The sequence below is a fragment of the Amphibalanus amphitrite genome, unplaced genomic scaffold, assembly GCF_019059575.1.
Source record: "Amphibalanus amphitrite isolate SeventyFive unplaced genomic scaffold, NRLGWU_Aamphi_draft 000018F_arrow, whole genome shotgun sequence".
Taxonomy (NCBI): domain Eukaryota; kingdom Metazoa; phylum Arthropoda; class Thecostraca; order Balanomorpha; family Balanidae; genus Amphibalanus; species Amphibalanus amphitrite.
Window position 1 is genome coordinate 20497 of NW_024881514.1, and position 17093 is coordinate 37589.

The 17093-nt window shown below is 50.5% G+C and overlaps 1 protein-coding gene across 1 annotated transcript; it reads right to left on the reverse strand.

The window, feature by feature from the left end:
• Positions 1 to 1082: 1082 nt before the first annotated feature.
• On the reverse strand, positions 1083 to 16293 carry LOC122389005 (adrenocorticotropic hormone receptor-like). The gene is made up of 2 exons (XM_043380668.1): positions 16253 to 16293; positions 1083 to 2277 (listed from the first exon to the last, which is right to left on the reverse strand). Exons 1-2 carry the CDS (start codon positions 16291 to 16293, stop codon positions 1083 to 1085), a joined length of 1236 nt encoding a protein of 411 aa, XP_043236603.1.
• Positions 16294 to 17093: the final 800 nt, after the last annotated feature.

Genomic DNA, 17093 nt, shown 5'->3' on the forward strand with positions numbered 1-17093 from the left:
TTGACCCCTCTCCTGAATACATTAAAACACATCATAGACCAGCGCTGGCGTACACTCAGACACAACGTTGGTGGCTCTAATGACGCCTTCTTTTTTAGAGACATCAAAGCCAAGCCGATAGATACAAGTTAATTTGACTATCCGCGACCGAAATAGTAACTTATTGGCGATAAAAAAAGGTGGATATAGCTCGTTCTGAAGAGATAACACGTCAAGAATGGCGTACTCTGAACACAACACATGGTCTCACATCACGCTCCTGTTGACATTAGCGTAATGTACACGCATCGGAAACACAGCACAGTCATTGCAATACATGCACATGGAGGACGCATGCCGTCCGCAATAGTAACCAGTAGACAACAGGGCTACTACAGTCCATTTCGGAGCCACACGTTACGGCTCCGCGGTACGTTGATGACACGTCTCCGCTCCGCTCTGTCTGGTGGAGACGGGGCGCGAGTGTCGCCCAGCGGGGCGCGACATCAGATCATTTGTGGTGGAGAACACAGTCCAGTGGGCCGCAGTGTCCGACGGACTGACCGATCGGGCTCACGGCGGGCCATCGACAGAGACCCAATTACTTAGTGAACAAGTCCACTCGGCGCCGGTTTTGGCTACCGTCCATCGGGAGGCTGCGATTTGGCTCGGTGAGGAAATCAGATGTGCTTAGCTGAGCGGCAGGGTCATAGACCAGTCGTCTTTGCCTCACAGTTCAGTCACAGGTCGTCGTTGCCTGTGTGTCAGCCTCAGCTCCAGTCTCAAAGACCATTCTCACTTTGCAGGCATTTGGCCGTCTCACACCGGCCTCTTGGCCAACCGCAGCGGCTGGTCGGTCAGAGTTCTGCTCAACTTCTGAGTAGTTGAAAAGGTCACCTGTCCAGTCACCAGACATCCAGCCTCAGCCTATCTAGACTAAGCCGTCCGTGCAGTCGGTGAAGCTGTCGAGGACTGCTCAGGGACATCCAGCAGCAGAGATCCGCCGACCCACGGCAGGGGTCCGACCACCTGCGGTTTTTCACCGAGGTGCTACCGTTCCCTTGGAAAAAAAAATCCTGATCGGTCCCGCAGCAGGGCTGACCTCAGCATTGGACCGGCTGCGGCGCGCCGGCGGAGCGCAGCACCCGCAGCGGGATCTCGGTGTGGCCGTTCTGCCGCAGGCTGGTGGCCGCCGTGGTGGTGGTGCGCAGTCCGCGCTGGGTGCCCGCCAGCAGGGTGGTGCGCGTGTTGCGGCCCGGCTGCAGACTGCCCGGCGTGCCCGGCCGACAGAGCAGCAGCTGCCGCAGCCGCCGCAGCGCCAGCTTTATCTCCGGCATGCGCGCCGCGTAGATAACCGGGTCGACCAGACACTTGAGCACGACCAGCGTGTTGGTGGTGATGGCCATCTCGAGGTGGGTGCGCCAGTGCAGCTGCCGCGGGTGCATCGAACAGTCGTAGCAGATGAGGATGAACGTGACGACCGCCGGCATCCAGCAGAGGATGTACGTGCCTAGGATGAGCAGCGTCGTCACCACAGCTTTGACGCTGCTCTTGAGCTGCGACGAGTTCTGGTTGCGCAGCGAGCCGCGCTGATGCTGGCGTACCATGATGAAGATGTGTGTGTAGGCGAAGAACATGCAGATGAGCGGCACGAAGAAGAGCGATGCCACCACACGACGGAACGTGCTGAACGGCAGAAAGTCGAGCGAGCAGCCGTCGGCGCGGAACCCGCCCGCCGCCGCAAAGTACACCAGGAAGAAGAGGATGGGCACCAGCCACAGGAAGCCGATGGAGGTGAGCACGCGGCCGCGCGTGATAAGGCGCGCGTAGTGCAGCGGGCGCAGGATGCCCACGTAGTGGTTCAGCGCCAGCGCCAGCAGGTGGGCGGCCGTGGAGATGACGCCTCCCAGCCGGAGCGCCTCCAGCACCAGCGTCGGACAGCGGCTCAGCGTCTCCACGCCGAACCCGACCGGCAGCAGGCTGTTGACCACCAGACCGAGGCCCAGGATGGAGGCGGCGTACGCGTCGGCGCCTGCCAGGCTCACTGAGAAACACATGGTGGGGCTGAGCGGGCGCCGGATCAGGCGCGCCGACACGCAGATGCTGAGGTTGATGACGGTGCCGATGACGCAGAAGACCAGCATGATGGGCACGGTGATGAGGTAGATGTTGCGCCGGTGCTCGAGCTCGCCCTGGCGCAGCTGGTTGCGGATGTGCAGCGCCAGCAGGTGACGCAGCACGGTCTCGTTCACCGTGCCGTTCGACGTCTCCAGCAGCTCGTGCAGTGGCCCGAACTCACTGAAACGGGGAGCGCAGCGCGTGCGTCATTTACGGAATTATGCAAGTAACAGTCACAAAAGTAATAGAAATGCTGGATGGAAGCTGGTGGCTGAGCTTATAGTTAAATAGAACACTAGTGAAGTTCAGCGGATGTATGTAAACGAGAGCAATGTTACCGACGACATCTCTTTCATTTTCAAACTTCTGAATATCTCACGCATCTAGTTACTTGGCACAGTTCTAAGCTGTTACAAATTAGGTCGGATTTTTTGGAGTTATATTGAAATGAAATATAAGTGAGTGATTTGTGCCAGGTTGTAATAACTAGCATTCAGGTCTAGGGGCAGCTTTCTACAAACTAGCACTCAAATTATATTGTCACCCTATAATACTAGTAGATAACTTGGCCTTGAGACTTATTTAAACTTTATCTCATTATATGCTTATTCGGATGATTATGCGATATTTTGAAGGGTATACGGTGCTTTATATACCCATATACCCGTTGTTTTATTGAATAAAGGCTTACCTACCTCAAAGGCCGGAAAGGGCTCACTATCGGAGGGACACGACTTAGTAGTGGAAGGACACGTTCGGTAGCGGAGGGACACAGCTCACTAACGGAGGGACACGGCTCACTAACGGAGGGACACGGCTCACTAACGGAGGGACACGACTCAGTAGTGGAGGGACACGGCTCAGTAGCGGAGGGACAAGGCTCGCTATCGGAGGGACGCGACTCAGTAGTGGAGGGACACGGCTCAGTGTCGGAGGAACACGGCTCAGTGTCGGAGGGACACGGCTCACTAACGGAGGGACACGACTCAGTAGTGGAGGGACACGGCTCAGTAGCGGTTACCGAGGCGCTGTGGTGGGTGCAGTATCAGTTGGACAGAGCCCCGTGGCAGTGCGGTGCGCCGCTGCCAACGCCGGGAGCAGCCGCGGCCACACACGGCGCCACGGGTTTTCGATAGGGGGGGACGGGGACTGTAGCTGTCCGAAAATCCCAAAAGTAGATACTGATCGTGTATGCAAAAAAAAAAAAAACGAGGCACGTAACGCCACGAAACTTGGCAAAGCCCAAAACACATCGAATGGTGCATCCCGTTTCCAAACTTATCCTAGGACACCTAAGATCGATCACCTTTTCAAGCATCCTTGCCTCTAAATCAAAATTTGCAGTCTTGCCAACTCAAAGCTGGTTTCCTACAAGCTGCGAATTGCTTAGGGATACTGGCCGCGTGGCCGAGTGAACTGGGTGTCCGGCTGGAAATCCGGAGGCGGGAAGTTCGCGACCGGTCGGTCAGTGTCGAGTAGCAGTGCCAACTATTCTTACGTTTCGTACTTTCAAATTTTCGATCTTACGTCTGGTCAGCTTCATGGCTTCACCCCCATATAGTCATGGAGGAAAAGTGGGAATGTCTTCTGCTCTGACAAGTGCGCCAAAACTGCAATATACTTTCAGAATCATGACATCACCACCTGATCCATATGCAACGGGCAGGGTGCAGCTAATGGCTAGCCGTCAGTGGTCATGTCATTGGTGGTCACTCAAAAGGTCATGCTAGGTCATGGAAGGTCACCAGCCGTTATTTGATCACACTTTCTTATGGATTTTACTTACCAAGAGCTTCGCGGGAAAAACGAGCGCATGCCGCATGCACCGTTGAAAAAAAAAATGAGTGAAAGGGTCTCAGGTCCGGCGGCCTCTGCAGGTGAAATGCCCCAGGGTAGGATTCCGGTCCTTGTTGATTAACTTCGTCAAAAATGGCAGTAGAGCTGTGATGTCGGCACCATTGTGTTCGTCATGATCGAGCTGGCACGACCTGCATCGTTCTCATATTCACCCTCCAATCGTAACAACACAGCATGGGGATTGGCAAATGGCGGGGCACCCCCTTTGGGAGGTAATGAAGGTCTCTGGAAACCTCATCCCTCATCTCTTTAGACTTTAGCATTAGTGGCTCTCCTTATGGAACAGGTTTCTTGACTGGTCTGTTTCACCCCAGAATTCAAAGACTAGTCAAGGTAAAACCGAGCGTACCACAGTGAGCACAATTTGATAAGCTGGTGTATCTCAGTTTCCATGTAGAACCTTTCACGTATCACGTACCTAAAACACTTTCGTGCACTCATGCAAAAGCAACTGCCATGTTTCAACAGCTGGTAATGGCATTTTCACAGCCGCTGACGTAAGAAGGGGAGGGGGCTCGATTAGACCCCCAGCCGTTCGGCCGCCGACCGAACTTAGTTTTGCAGAAAAAAAAAACGAGTGCTATCGAACCCCTTGACGAGAGGGAGCCGATGCTACCCAATTATAAGGTCTTGGGCTACTGCGTGCTTTTTTGGTCCTGCCTATGATCTATCCGAACACTTCTCCCCACAAGTGCTGGGGTTAAATGGCATAGATTTGAAATGGTTCCTGTGGTAGAACTGCCATGCTTGAATTTGACTAATTAGGAATGGAAAATATCCATATAGTAACGGAAATCTATGGAATTTCAGTTAACTTGGTTTTGTCGGCAATGGGGTCTGGCAGTGGGGTGGGGAGGTAATAACCCTGCCTGGCGCCCCAAAAAAGGGGGGCACGATCCCCGAGGCCCTGCCGATCACCTTATAGGCATCACAGCTCCACACCTTTTGCAGATGGCCAGGACCCCCTGCGATACATCCCAACAGCAATCTTTATTCAGAACCTGCCTTGATTAACCAACGATGCATTAAATGCGACGGATAACTTTACAATGCATTATTATCAACTATTGAACGGGCCTCGCCGATAGGGGGGTACTGTACCCCCCTAACTTTCGATAGCGGGGGACCTGTCCCCCCCGTCCCCCCCGGTGGCGCCGCCCATGGCCGCGGCTGCCTTGTTTACAATCGGTTGTAAATCAGCGTGGGACAGCGGGCTGGTGGGCGGTGGCGGCGGGTCCATTCAGCGGGCGCTCCTGAGGCCGCGACCCGGCGGGGCGCGAGCTGCGCTCCTGTCTGGTGTATATTACACGTCCGCGGTCCACACCATCGGTGATTAACTGACTCCATTGACACGCCGCGACCTCGGATTGGTTTATAGTGCCCCTTCCCCGAGCCAGTCGCAGAGTCCGACACAGAGAGAACTGCGACAGTTCGCCCGAGGCTGACGTTCTTCGCTGGCTTTTCTCTCCCTTCATCATCCTGTGACGTTAACTGTCCCTGATGATCCAGCAGAATTATTTCCTGTACCAATTAAAAGCAGTTTGAGCCATCAGCTGTTGATGTCCAATTTATCACGGCTTTATTGCTGCTCTCTATGAAGATTGATGGCGGCCGAAATGTCAGTGCATGTCAGAGGGCTGAGCTGCATCACCACAGATATGACGCCTTCCCGGAACGGCCAATTGTTGGCGCTGCTTCTGTTGCCACCGGGCGCTCCCACGACGGCTATTGATGGTCGCATCGGTAAAGCCACGAGTATGATGGGCTTATTCTGGTGGCTGCATGCTTTATTCACATTTGCACATATTGAGAATGCTGCCGCAATGCTGAGCGTCTCATGAATCACGGTCGTCAAGTTAGATGTAAGTGAATCCTAATCTATAATCTAAGATTCGGAATCAGGTGAGCCCCTACGATTTGGACCAAACTTGGTCAGTGGATAGTACGTAACGTCCTGATTACGATGCACCCAAAATCTAAGCTCGGCCCGCCATATTTACGAAGTTACGGATGTTTGAATTTCAAGGTCATTCGGGAGAGCCCCTGCGATTTCCGTCAAAATTTGTGTACGGACACTCTAGATGCTCCTCATTACGAATATCACAAAATTTAAGCTCGGCCCGCCATATTTACGGAGTTACGGAGGTTTGAATTTCAAGGTCATTTGGGTGAGCCCCTGCGATTTCCGTCAAAATTGGTATACGGACATATTACATCCTCCTCATTACAAATATCATAAAAGTTAAGCTCGGCCCGCCATATTTTTCAAGTTACGGAGTCACAAATTTACGGAATTTCAAGGTCATTCGGAGAGCCCCTCCGATTTTCGTCAAAATTTGTATGCGGACACATTACACGCTCCTCATTACGAATATCGTAAAAGCTAAGCTCGGCCCGCACTATTTCAAAAGTTACTGACGTTTGAAACTCACTGAAATTCAAACATCTCTAACTTTTGAAATAGTGCGGGCCGAGCTTAGCTTTTACGATATTCGTAATGAGGAGCGTGTAATGTGTCCGCATACAAATTTTGACGAAAATCGGAGGGGCTCTCCGAATGACCTTGAAATTCCGTAACTTTGTGACTCCGTAACTTGAAAAATATGGCGGGCCGAGCTTAACTTTTATGATATTTGTAATGAGGAGGATGTAATATGTCCGTATACCAATTTTGACGGAAATCGCAGGGGCTCACCCAAATGACCTTGAAATTCAAACCTCCGTAACTCCGTAAATATGGCGGGCCGAGCTTAAATTTTGTGATATTCGTAATGAGGAGCATCTAGAGTGTCCGTACACAATTTTTGACGGAAATCGCAGGGGCTCTCCCGAATGACCTTGAAATTCAAACATCCGTAACTTCGTAAATATGGCGGGCCGAGCTTAGATTTTGGGTGCATCGTAATCAGGACGTTACGTACTATCCACTGACCAAGTGTGGTCCAAATCGTAGGGGCTCACCGGATTCCGAATCTTAGATTATAGATTAGGATTCACTTACATCTAACTTGACGACCGTCATGAATCGGCCGCAGGCACCACTTACAGTCAGCGCCAGTCCCGCTAACGATGCCGTTTCTGTACTGCACAATCACCGCAGGAGCTGTCGGCTGTGAATGGCCCGGCTTGCATTCTATTTGCTGTGAATGCCCCAACAGGCTGAAGGGCTCGGTGCGGAGCGGCAGGCGGTTGTTGCCGCGCCGGGGCGCTGATTAGGAAGTGAGCGGCGGTCGCGGCACGCTGATGGCGGCTCCGAGTCGTCGCCAGCGGGCACGTGCCGCCTCTGGGCCCAGTAATGGAACGGTGGCCGCCGCGGCCGGGTGGGTGGCGTCATTAGCGGCGGTCGGCCGAGCGGGGACGCGCCGCGGCGCCGCCATCAGACGAGGCGCCGGCTGCCGTCCGCCGAGCCGCTCCGCTGTCTGCCGACTGATTGGTGGCAGCACCGCGACCCGGCGGCGGCCGGTGACGACCGGCGGCTGGCCTAGAGCGGGACACTTCACCGGGGCGAGACTAACCGGTGGTCGCTGTTTGGGTCGCCGAACATTTATGTACAAACATTACGTTAAAACCTGTTCATACTAAATGTTAACCCTAGCACAGCATGTTTAGTGGTCTGACTAACTACTTAGTAAAGAGTTGAAAGAGCTTGTTTTAAAGGATTGACTTGATCTTTCGTAACCTTGACCTCGAGGCGAACTTATACCTATTGGTACGCGATTCACAGATTGTGTCGTAATTATCTGAAACTCGAAGCCGAAGCATGTTTCAAACCATTCAAGCATTATCTAAATGCCTACCTTTATTTATTGGATATCTTTATAAATTGCTATTTGTAGTCAAGGCCACTTCTTAACAATGACATTCACCTTGGCATTGCTTACCACATCAGTGAACTTTCAGAATGTCTTTTCTCGTTTTTAACTATTTCTTTGGGTTTTGTGTGCTCTGCTTTCCCTTGCAACATATGGGTGTAATTTTCGTTAGTACCTACAAAAGGGTCGTTTGTCTGATACCATGACACTTTTGACTTTTGATCTGGACCTGAACTAACCTGTCATCTTGAAATAAAGCTTCAATTAAGCCTTAGGTTCCCCTCGGCTGAGACTTAATGAACGTTACATGAAGGGATTCGTGGCGCCCATTCCTTCTAATGAAACCATGATTCGCCGCGGAAACCTCAGTAAATAGCGAGGAATGAACTCCCATGTCGGGGTGGGGGGGGGGGGGGTGCGACCGAGGTCTCCAGTCTCCTCAACTCCAGATACTGCGTCTGTGGCACTCGACAGTTTCGCCCATGACTGTAATATGTAGCTAAAACAGAAAAAGCAGTGGATTTGTTACGTCACACATGAACTGAACTGCACATATAAAAATAAGATTCGAGGCAAGTTACGCATACATTACGCCAGGAGCGGGGCCAAATGTCACATAACATCAAGGCAGGTGTTCCATGGGAACCAGGAATCGTCATGGCTCATATCATGCATAATAAATGGATCGGAGGCGTTGCGGGACAGTCTAACTTCAGACGCCGACAGCCACTGCCATCTAGTGGCGAGCCTGTAAGCCATGTATGGACATCGATCGGACTTGGAGTTTACTCGTAGAGTTTTTAACAAGATGACGAGCTCATGAAGAGTGGTGTGTGATGTAACATGACTATTGGCTAGGTCTATGAGCATCTCCCAATTATGCTGCCCCATCCTGTATTACATATAGGTACAGTCTGTCTTCTGACACGTGATAAGCACGCGGAGCAGCCTGAGCTAGTCGTGGTTCACAGTCGGAGCAGCCTGAGCTAGTCGTGGTTCACAGTCGGAGCAGCCTGAGCTAGTCGTGGTTCACAGTCGGAGCAGCCTACGGGTGTCCGGGGTCGGCTGAGTGATTTCCTTTGGCGACTGATCCATCGCGCCGACCGCTGAGTGATTGGTGAGGCGGCAGATCAGTCGGTGGTGCTCCCCCAGACGGTGCGATACCTTGTTTGTGCCACCGCACTCCTCCTCCAATTCATCACTGACGCCGATTGTGATCGAGGAGCGGCGGAAGTCAGCATGAAAGGAAGCTCTTTCATTCTGTATTAATGACATTTTCTACCCAATCGGCAGTTCCATAGCCATGTGCATCGTTAAACGTCGTGGACCATTTTCGAGAATGCAGGCAGTTTAGTTCGTTTAAAAAAGTCAAGTTTTAGGCGTCCATTTCCCTAAAGGATACCAGTTAAACTTATAATATAATTATATCAAGTGAAGGGCGCAGTATAGGTTCCACTTCTTAAGGAACCTATGACTTATGACAAAAACAGAACCGTCACAGCCCGACGCTAGCCGGTTCCACCGTCACACTGCAAGTCACAGCGAGCAGAACGTGTACCAACAGCCGCGTGTGTCGTATGACCAACATGTGCGACCACCATCGATGAGGCTTCACCGACTATGTAACTAGATTTGTGCGCGCACCCAGTAAATGATTCTGGCGTCCTAATTGCGCGGCCGTTAGCATTCAGCCGGGGACAGCTCCGCGTGGCATTGGTTCAGCCCGGAGAGTTCCGTACGGTATTGGGGCGTCACTCAGGTCGCAGCTGGACCAAACGTCGGCAACGAGATGATACACACGCAGTCAGTGAAGCTGTGTTCAGCTGTACGAACTCTATACAGCTAATGCAGGAATTGAAATGCTGCGCATGGCATTCTCATTTCTCAGTCGTACTATACGATAGCTTTTGATGAAAATTATCAGATGTGATCATTCTGGGTGCTAAGGGAGGGGAGGAGGGGGAGGGGACACGAACGCCAAAAGCGATGCAATAGTTGAGAGCTCGTTTCTCATATCGGGTCGCAAAAAGGTACCAGAAATGAGAAAGGTCATGGCCACCCGCTCCCCCCCCCCTTGTGACCAGCACTTGATCTTGTGCAACCAGTAAAGACTGGTAACCTGGAAAGTGGAACGAGCTGAACGAAGAAAGCATTTCAAAATCAAACCAAACACTTTTCAAAGTGGGAGCTTCTTTGATCCCCTTTGCCTTCAGTTCGTTATTTATGCATGTTGCGATACATTATGCAGCTTCAATGCCGTGATTGATGTTGAAAACGTGTAGGTACCTACCTATATGAGATTGGTTCGACTTCTGATGTCGGTTCAATAACGCGTTGACAATAACTTGAACTCCATATTGGTGGTACCCACGCAGTTGCCTATAAGATGACTGGCCCATAAATTCATTCACGCGTTTATTTTTAAAGCGGCTCCTCTGCAAACGATCCATATATAACTCGACGTCTTGGTAACTCACTCCACCTTTCAATTAAAAACAGTTCATTGAGACTGACACTGAGAATAGATATTGCATGAGATCAATAAAAATTTGAGTGGCTCAATTTTCACTCTTACACTAGTTTAACGACAAACGGTAGGTGCAATTAGGGTTCCGGTAGTCCGTTCCGGTCATTTCAGACGAGTGTCAACAGCGTGCCAGCAATTAAGGATCAACATCTGGCGTGTTCTCAGCATCAAATGGTTAGCGCTGACAGTGCACTGCTGGCCAATCGGCGTAAGCCTCCTCTCTGGATCAGGATGTCCAACGCCGCAGAGAGGGTGTCGGACTCGGATCAACCAGGTCAAGGTCACACACATGCATAACGGAACCTTCGGGAAAGCTTCCAGGCAGGTAAGTTACAGACCTGGGGAATTCGGCACGGAACGGCTAGGCCAAAGTCATACAGAGACATTGGAATTTGACATGCAGTTTAGATGTTGCCCGGGCCGAGCCCGATGACGAGAGCGCTGTACCAATACTGGGAGGGGGTGGAGAGGTCTGATTCAGTCCGGTTAGTGGAGTAAACCGAGCCGAGCAGCCTCCTCTGGACCGACAGCTGGCAGTGAAGGGAGGCAGCCGATCCTGAAGCCATCAGCAGCAGGGGAGCCTTTGACGCTTGCGCCAATACACTTCCGAAAAAACACGTATTTCTACGACTTAATCTACTGTAAGTTATTTTCATTTCTTACTAATGCTCAAATTTTGTGTTTACCTTGTTTTATTACTTTTTGTCACAACGAAACTGAGCAAAGAAGTCGCTCAAACTTCGACTCCAACTCCTATTGCTGATGACGGAGGGAAGGGGGCTGTCGGTTCTGTCTCCACTGGTTTCTGTTCTCTACTAAAAGCGGCTTGAGCTAGCGACGTAACTTTTGGTGATTGTTTCCTCGACATTCGTTGGGACTTGGAAGCACCTACATATTTGGTCACAACTTTGAACTTATACCTACATTGCGCAGAGTCGTCTCGCAGAGTGAGCTTGCGAGAACATATTTTGCCAAGCCTGGGCTCCAGCCTCCATCGACATTTGCCTCTGGATAATTTAGTCGCCCACGGCATAACCATGGATGGATCAGTTCAGCATTTACACTGATCTGTGTCAAAGTTGGAAATATATGCCCCACCGCAGCTGCCGTTCGACAGGCTGAATGTGACCACATTTTGCGCTACGAGCCACTGGCTACGAGTACGGAAAGGATTTATTGCCGAGAATTGGCATGCGGCTGGCATTGATGGACATCCAATTGTAAGATGGGACTCGTCACCGCAGAAGGGGCGGCCGGCGGCGGCGCGGGCTGGTGCTGAGGGGCGGCCGTGGGGAGCGGCGGCCGGCGGCGCGGGCTGGTGCTGACGGGCGGCCGCTCCGCCGGCCCTTAGAGAGGCCGTCCCGCGGCGCGGTGGCGCGGCTCGGTCGGGAATGGCGCAGATAGGAGCGCGGTGGGCCGATGGGCCGACAATGGGCCCGTTGGTGCCACTGGACCGACGGGATGCGGCTGCTTTGTGGCGTGGGATGTTTCCCTGATCCCTCCCTTCCCCTCCCCGCGTCGGCGTCGGCAGAGTAACCGCTGGTGGCTTATCTGGGCCGTGCTCGCCACTGCAGTCGGACCATTGAGACCTGGTACTGCGAGATGGTCCGCGCCATTGGGACCGGACACCGCGAGCTCGTCCGCGCCATTGGGATCTGCAGCACTGCCGAGGGGTTTCCAGCCACCCACAATGTCGCACCTTCTGGGATGGTGCCATGTCTTTATGAGGCTTCGATAGAATTAACTAGATCGCAATCATGCAGTGCGTTTGATATTTCTATGCGCGGTTAGATGCACAGACATTCCACAGTGTTTACGGTTACTTGAAAGGAAATTTCGTCTATAAAAAAAAAAATCCCGAAAGATTTGCCGTATTTGGGTATGTATTTAATGTGCCAACTGGCAGCATGTAAGTCGGCGCACCAGTAATCGTCGAGATGAAAACGAGCGCTATCTTACACAGTCACGGCGCAGTGTGTACACGCGTCGCGCTCAGAGCGTAGCCGCATAGTCACGTGACCTTCGGTCCGGAAACTCGGGAATATAAAGATAGGATGGAAGCGGAGCTGTTAAAACCGCTGTAAGGTGTGATCATGAACCCACAGATAGCACGATTACTTGCACCTCATATGCTCTCTCTCCCCTCCCTTCCCTTCCTCTCCCTCTCACTTTCTCTCTCTCCGTCTCCGTCTCTCTCTCTCTCTCTCTCTCTCTCTCTCTCTCTCTCTCTCTCTCTCTCTCTCTCTCTCTCTCTCTCTCTCTCTCTCTCTCTCTCTCTCTCTCTCTCTCTCTCTCTCTTTCTCCCTCTCTCTCTCTCTCTCTCTCTCTCTCTCTCTCTCTCTCTCTCTCTCTCTCTCTCTCTCTCTCTCTCTATCTCTCCTACAAGCATACAAAGTACGCGTACAAATTACACAAACCCTTTTAATACCCGGCACAGTCAACGCCGACTGTCGCTGAGCAGCTCAAAGGCAGAGTTGAAGGGAAAAGCCCTACCCGGACCTCTGTCGCGACCTTATCCCGCCATGATGGCGATCAAATACAATAAATCTCGTGTAGGCTGTGTACCTATAGAACACAAAGGATAGTTTGTGCGCTCACACACAGCTACAGAAATAAAGAGGTCAGCGTTATAAAGGCCGGACAAAGGGAAGGTGCTATAAACATCGGACAATTATCACCATTCAGCGCAGAATAGGACCATTCAGCCCGGTGTGTTAGAGCTTTGGAGAGCATTCTTTTGTATAATATTGGCGATATTCTTTTGAATGGTAGCTATATAAAACCTTAGACCCGTTTCAATATTAACCCGCGACCGCCTGGGGGGGGGGGGGTCGGATCCGACCCCCCCTCCGTTTTTCTTGAATAACTCATGAACCGCTTGAGCTATCAACTTGAAACTTCGCATACCTTCTCCCCCATCAATTTGACGTCTCCTGTGCAATTTTCAAAATTTTTTGAGATATATCGATTTTAGTGATGTAACTACATGGCGTTTTAAGTCAAAAAATGGTAAATGTTTAAAAAATCGCCAAAAATCGATTTTTTAAGCAAATTGCAAATTAAGGACATGAAAAGACGCAGCTCAACGAGTTCTTTAAAATGGCTATCTCGGATTTTCCATAAAATGCGTTTTTCACCCCTAAAAATTCAAAAAACTATATTTTTTGGAAAACAGCTAATAAAATCCAAAATTTTGAGAATTTCCAAAAAACCGGAATATATGTTATAGAGCTCTATTAGAACATTAGATGTCCCAAATTTCAACTTTCTATCTTGATTTTTGACCCCCAAATTGTAAAAAATAGCTCCAACATGCATAGGGCATGGTGACGTCATAAGCATTTTCGCGAATTAGAGGCACTTCTGAACATCGCATGTGAAAACAAATGGCACCACTAGATTCCTGGGACAAAGCTCGTCTAGAAAAGTGCATTTTTATGTCAAAAATAAAAAGTTGAAAAATTGACCTTTTTTCTTAGCCCTCGTTTAGTTATGTATGATATAAACGATTTTTTATGCTTTCAATGCACACTTATCACCAGCACAGTGACTTGGGGTCACATATAACCATTACCATCGGATTTGGCGTAAAAAATAAGCCATAAAACATGTGTCGCACGCCCATGTAGCAGAAAGTGAAAACCGTGACCTTTCGTGACCTGACCTGACCTTGACCCGTACTTAGTATGACCCCTATACGCACATGGTACCTTCACTAGGTCTTTGAGGTCATTTGTGGTGAGTTTCGAGCAGCAGTTATCGATTCCGCTGTCCGTAAGCCTAATCATGCAAAACCCCTGAATTTGACCTTTGACCTGACCTTGACCCGAAAGTTGACCTCAATCTTAAAATCTTAAGAGTGCTTTGGGAAGGTCTCGTAGAGACCTTTCGAACGCCGCCTCGCGGGGCTCGATACGACCATTGGTTCTCGAGATAGCAGGGGGGGGGGGTCGGATCCGACCCCCCCCCCCCCAGGCTGATGTGGGTACGGAAATAGCCCAGGCGGTGCCGGGTTAATCGTGCGGTTGCAAACAGGCAGATAAAGGTTTATATTTACAGACATATATTTTTTGCACGGGTTAAATACATATGAAGGCAAAGTTTGGTGATCAGAAACTTCCACTAAATTATGATAAAAAATGATGTATCTCACCCAAGGTCGTTGTTTCGAACAGACCCACGTAACTACAATGATATAAAACGGTTGGATACTGAATAAAGAAACTCAAAATTTGATCGAAGTGAATCCGACTAATCCATTTATACAGTCAGGTCAGCGTTAACCCGCGACCTGGTGGGGGGGGGGGCTATTTTTTGCCCCCCCTCCAGACTTTTCGATATATCTCCAGAACCACTGCGCCGATCGTCACCAAACTTTCAGTACCCTCCCGGACATCAATTTTACACATTGTGACCAAAAATTTTTCCAAAGGCTATGATAGGTTGGCCGGAAATGACGTCAGAGTGACGTCATGTTCTGCCGTTTTCGACCCAAAAAAGGGTTTCGCGGGAAGAGCTGTCAGGCCTATAGCTTTGCAAATACAGAAAAATGATACAGACATAAAAGCTGTAGAATAGACAGGGCTACAAAACTGCTATCTCGGATTTTTGAAATTTTTGGATTTTGACCCCCAAAAATCAAAAAATAGATTCTTTGAATATAATAGCCAAAAAATCCAAAAAGTTTTTTTGAATTTCGAAAAAACCGGAATATATGTGATAGTCCTTACCGCCTTCTATCTACATACCAAATTTGAGATCGATACCTCTTTTTTTGGCCAAGTTATAGCGAAAAAACTGTTCAAAATTGATGACGTCAAATTTTCAAACTCAATTTTCAGCAATTCTAGACCTTGTAGCACAAAACAAAGACCACCATTAGACTCCCCGTGACGAGCTGCATCGAATCAATACCCATTTTATGCAAAAATATCAACTTTGAAATTTGACCTTTTTTGACCTAACCTTGACCTGACCTCCACCAGAAAGTGACCTAAACCGTACCTGATGGTCTTATAACCAACACCATTGAGTTGGAAATGAAAAACTGGCCATAAAACATGCATCGCATAACCTTAGTAAAGTTGGGTTCATGTGGTGACCCTTGGTGACCTTTGGTGACCTGACCTGTGACCTGACCTGGTATGACCAGTGACCTCTAACAGCAACATATCTACTAGGCAACTGACGCCCTATCGCTGATTCCCGACAAAATGCGTTTTCCTCGGTGTTATAGCGCATTCCCTAGAAGACCCGTGAACGGTGAAACATTTCATCTTTGACCTGACCTGTGACGTCATCGGTGACCCCGAGGTCAATAAAATTTGGTTTCCCTCGACAAATTTGACAGGCCTTTCGAACGCCGTTTGAATTTTTCGGATCCGTCCAGTAGTTTCGGAGATACGAGGGGGGGCAAAAAATAGCCCCCCCCCACCAGGTCGCGTTATAAACAGACCCCACCAGGGCGCGGGTTAAAAAGCCCGGGCAAAGGACAAAGTGTTGTCTATTTTTATTAAAAGACGCTGAACTCACTTTAGACTGAGCAGCCTTACCGTAATCGCAGAGCAGATAAGTAGGTGCAGAACATTCAAAGACAGCACAATTACTTGCTAAAGAATTTGCTGCGGTAGAAAGAAAAAGTTAAACGACTTAACCGCCAATAAGCAGAAATCAAGCAGCCAACACATATTTGTAGGTTCTATTTGGTATTTTAAACGTGGTCCCTAATATCGTTAGGTGTCCCTAATGGTTGATTTTGATTATCAATGAATTAATCCATTTAAGCCCAAGTGCGAGGGCCGATAAATTGGAACCGATTGATGCGACTGCACAAACATTGACCAGGTAGTCGTTGAGGAAGGATGAAGTCTTCTGGATGCCGAAAAATGTGCCAGTTATGCCATACAGAATGTCAACGCGCCATATATTTACGGCCACGGTGTTTCGCACGCCCACTCACCTGGCCATGGATTCGTTGGTGAGTGCGTTGGTGACCGCCATGCCGGACACCCCGGGTCAGCTGGGGTCACGGTGCACGGTCAGGTCAGGTCACTGGGGTGACGGCGCGCCTCGAGCGGCCGTCAGTGAAGCCGGTGCCACCCGTCCGCGCGCTGTCGGGCACCTGTCCGCCGCCGCGGCACGAGCGGGGCGGGCTGGCGGTCCGGGACGGCGCCACCGACTGCCGCCGCCGCCGCCGCCGCCTCCCAGTGGCAGCCGCCGCCGTCGCCCCCGCCCAGCAGGTAGCCAACAGTTGGCCGTGATAAACTGAGAAGGCGCAGCCGGCAGATCGGAGGAGCCGTCCAATGACAGGCGGCATCTGCCGCGCGGAGACGCCTCGGCCGGGGCACCCGGTCACTCTGCACTCCGGTCCCCGGCCGGCACACGGCCCTCTGCACCCCGGTCCCCGCCGGCACACGGCCCTCTGCAGTGTATGTGTTACAGGCCGTATGAAAACTCAGTCCGTTTGCAAACGGCCTGATCCGATTCAGGCCGTTTGCAAACGGTCTGGACAGCCCAGTCAGTATGCAAACGGACTGAAAAGTCAGGCCGTTTGAATACGGGCTGAAATTCCAGGCTGTATGCAAACCGCCTGGAATTTCAGACTGTTTGGAAACCGTCTAGGCCGTATGACAGCTTTCGAGACACCAGGCCGTTTGCAAACGGTCTAGGCACTTTGAAAACAATCCGGTCTGCATGAAGATAGCTGGACAATGTTGAGTTTGTTGAAGCACGACCATTTCATGACATTACAAGGCAGTAGGCACCTGAAATCATGGTCAGGAAGAGATTAGCAGAACGGA

Coding starts and splice junctions, on each gene's coding strand:
- LOC122389005 (XM_043380668.1), bottom strand. CDS start 16,293: ATGGCGGTCACCAACGCACTCACCAACGAATCCATGGCCAG. Junction 2,278..16,252: donor ACCAACGAATCCATGGCCAG/GTGAGTGGGCGT, acceptor TCCCCGTTTCAG/TGAGTTCGGGCCACTGCACG.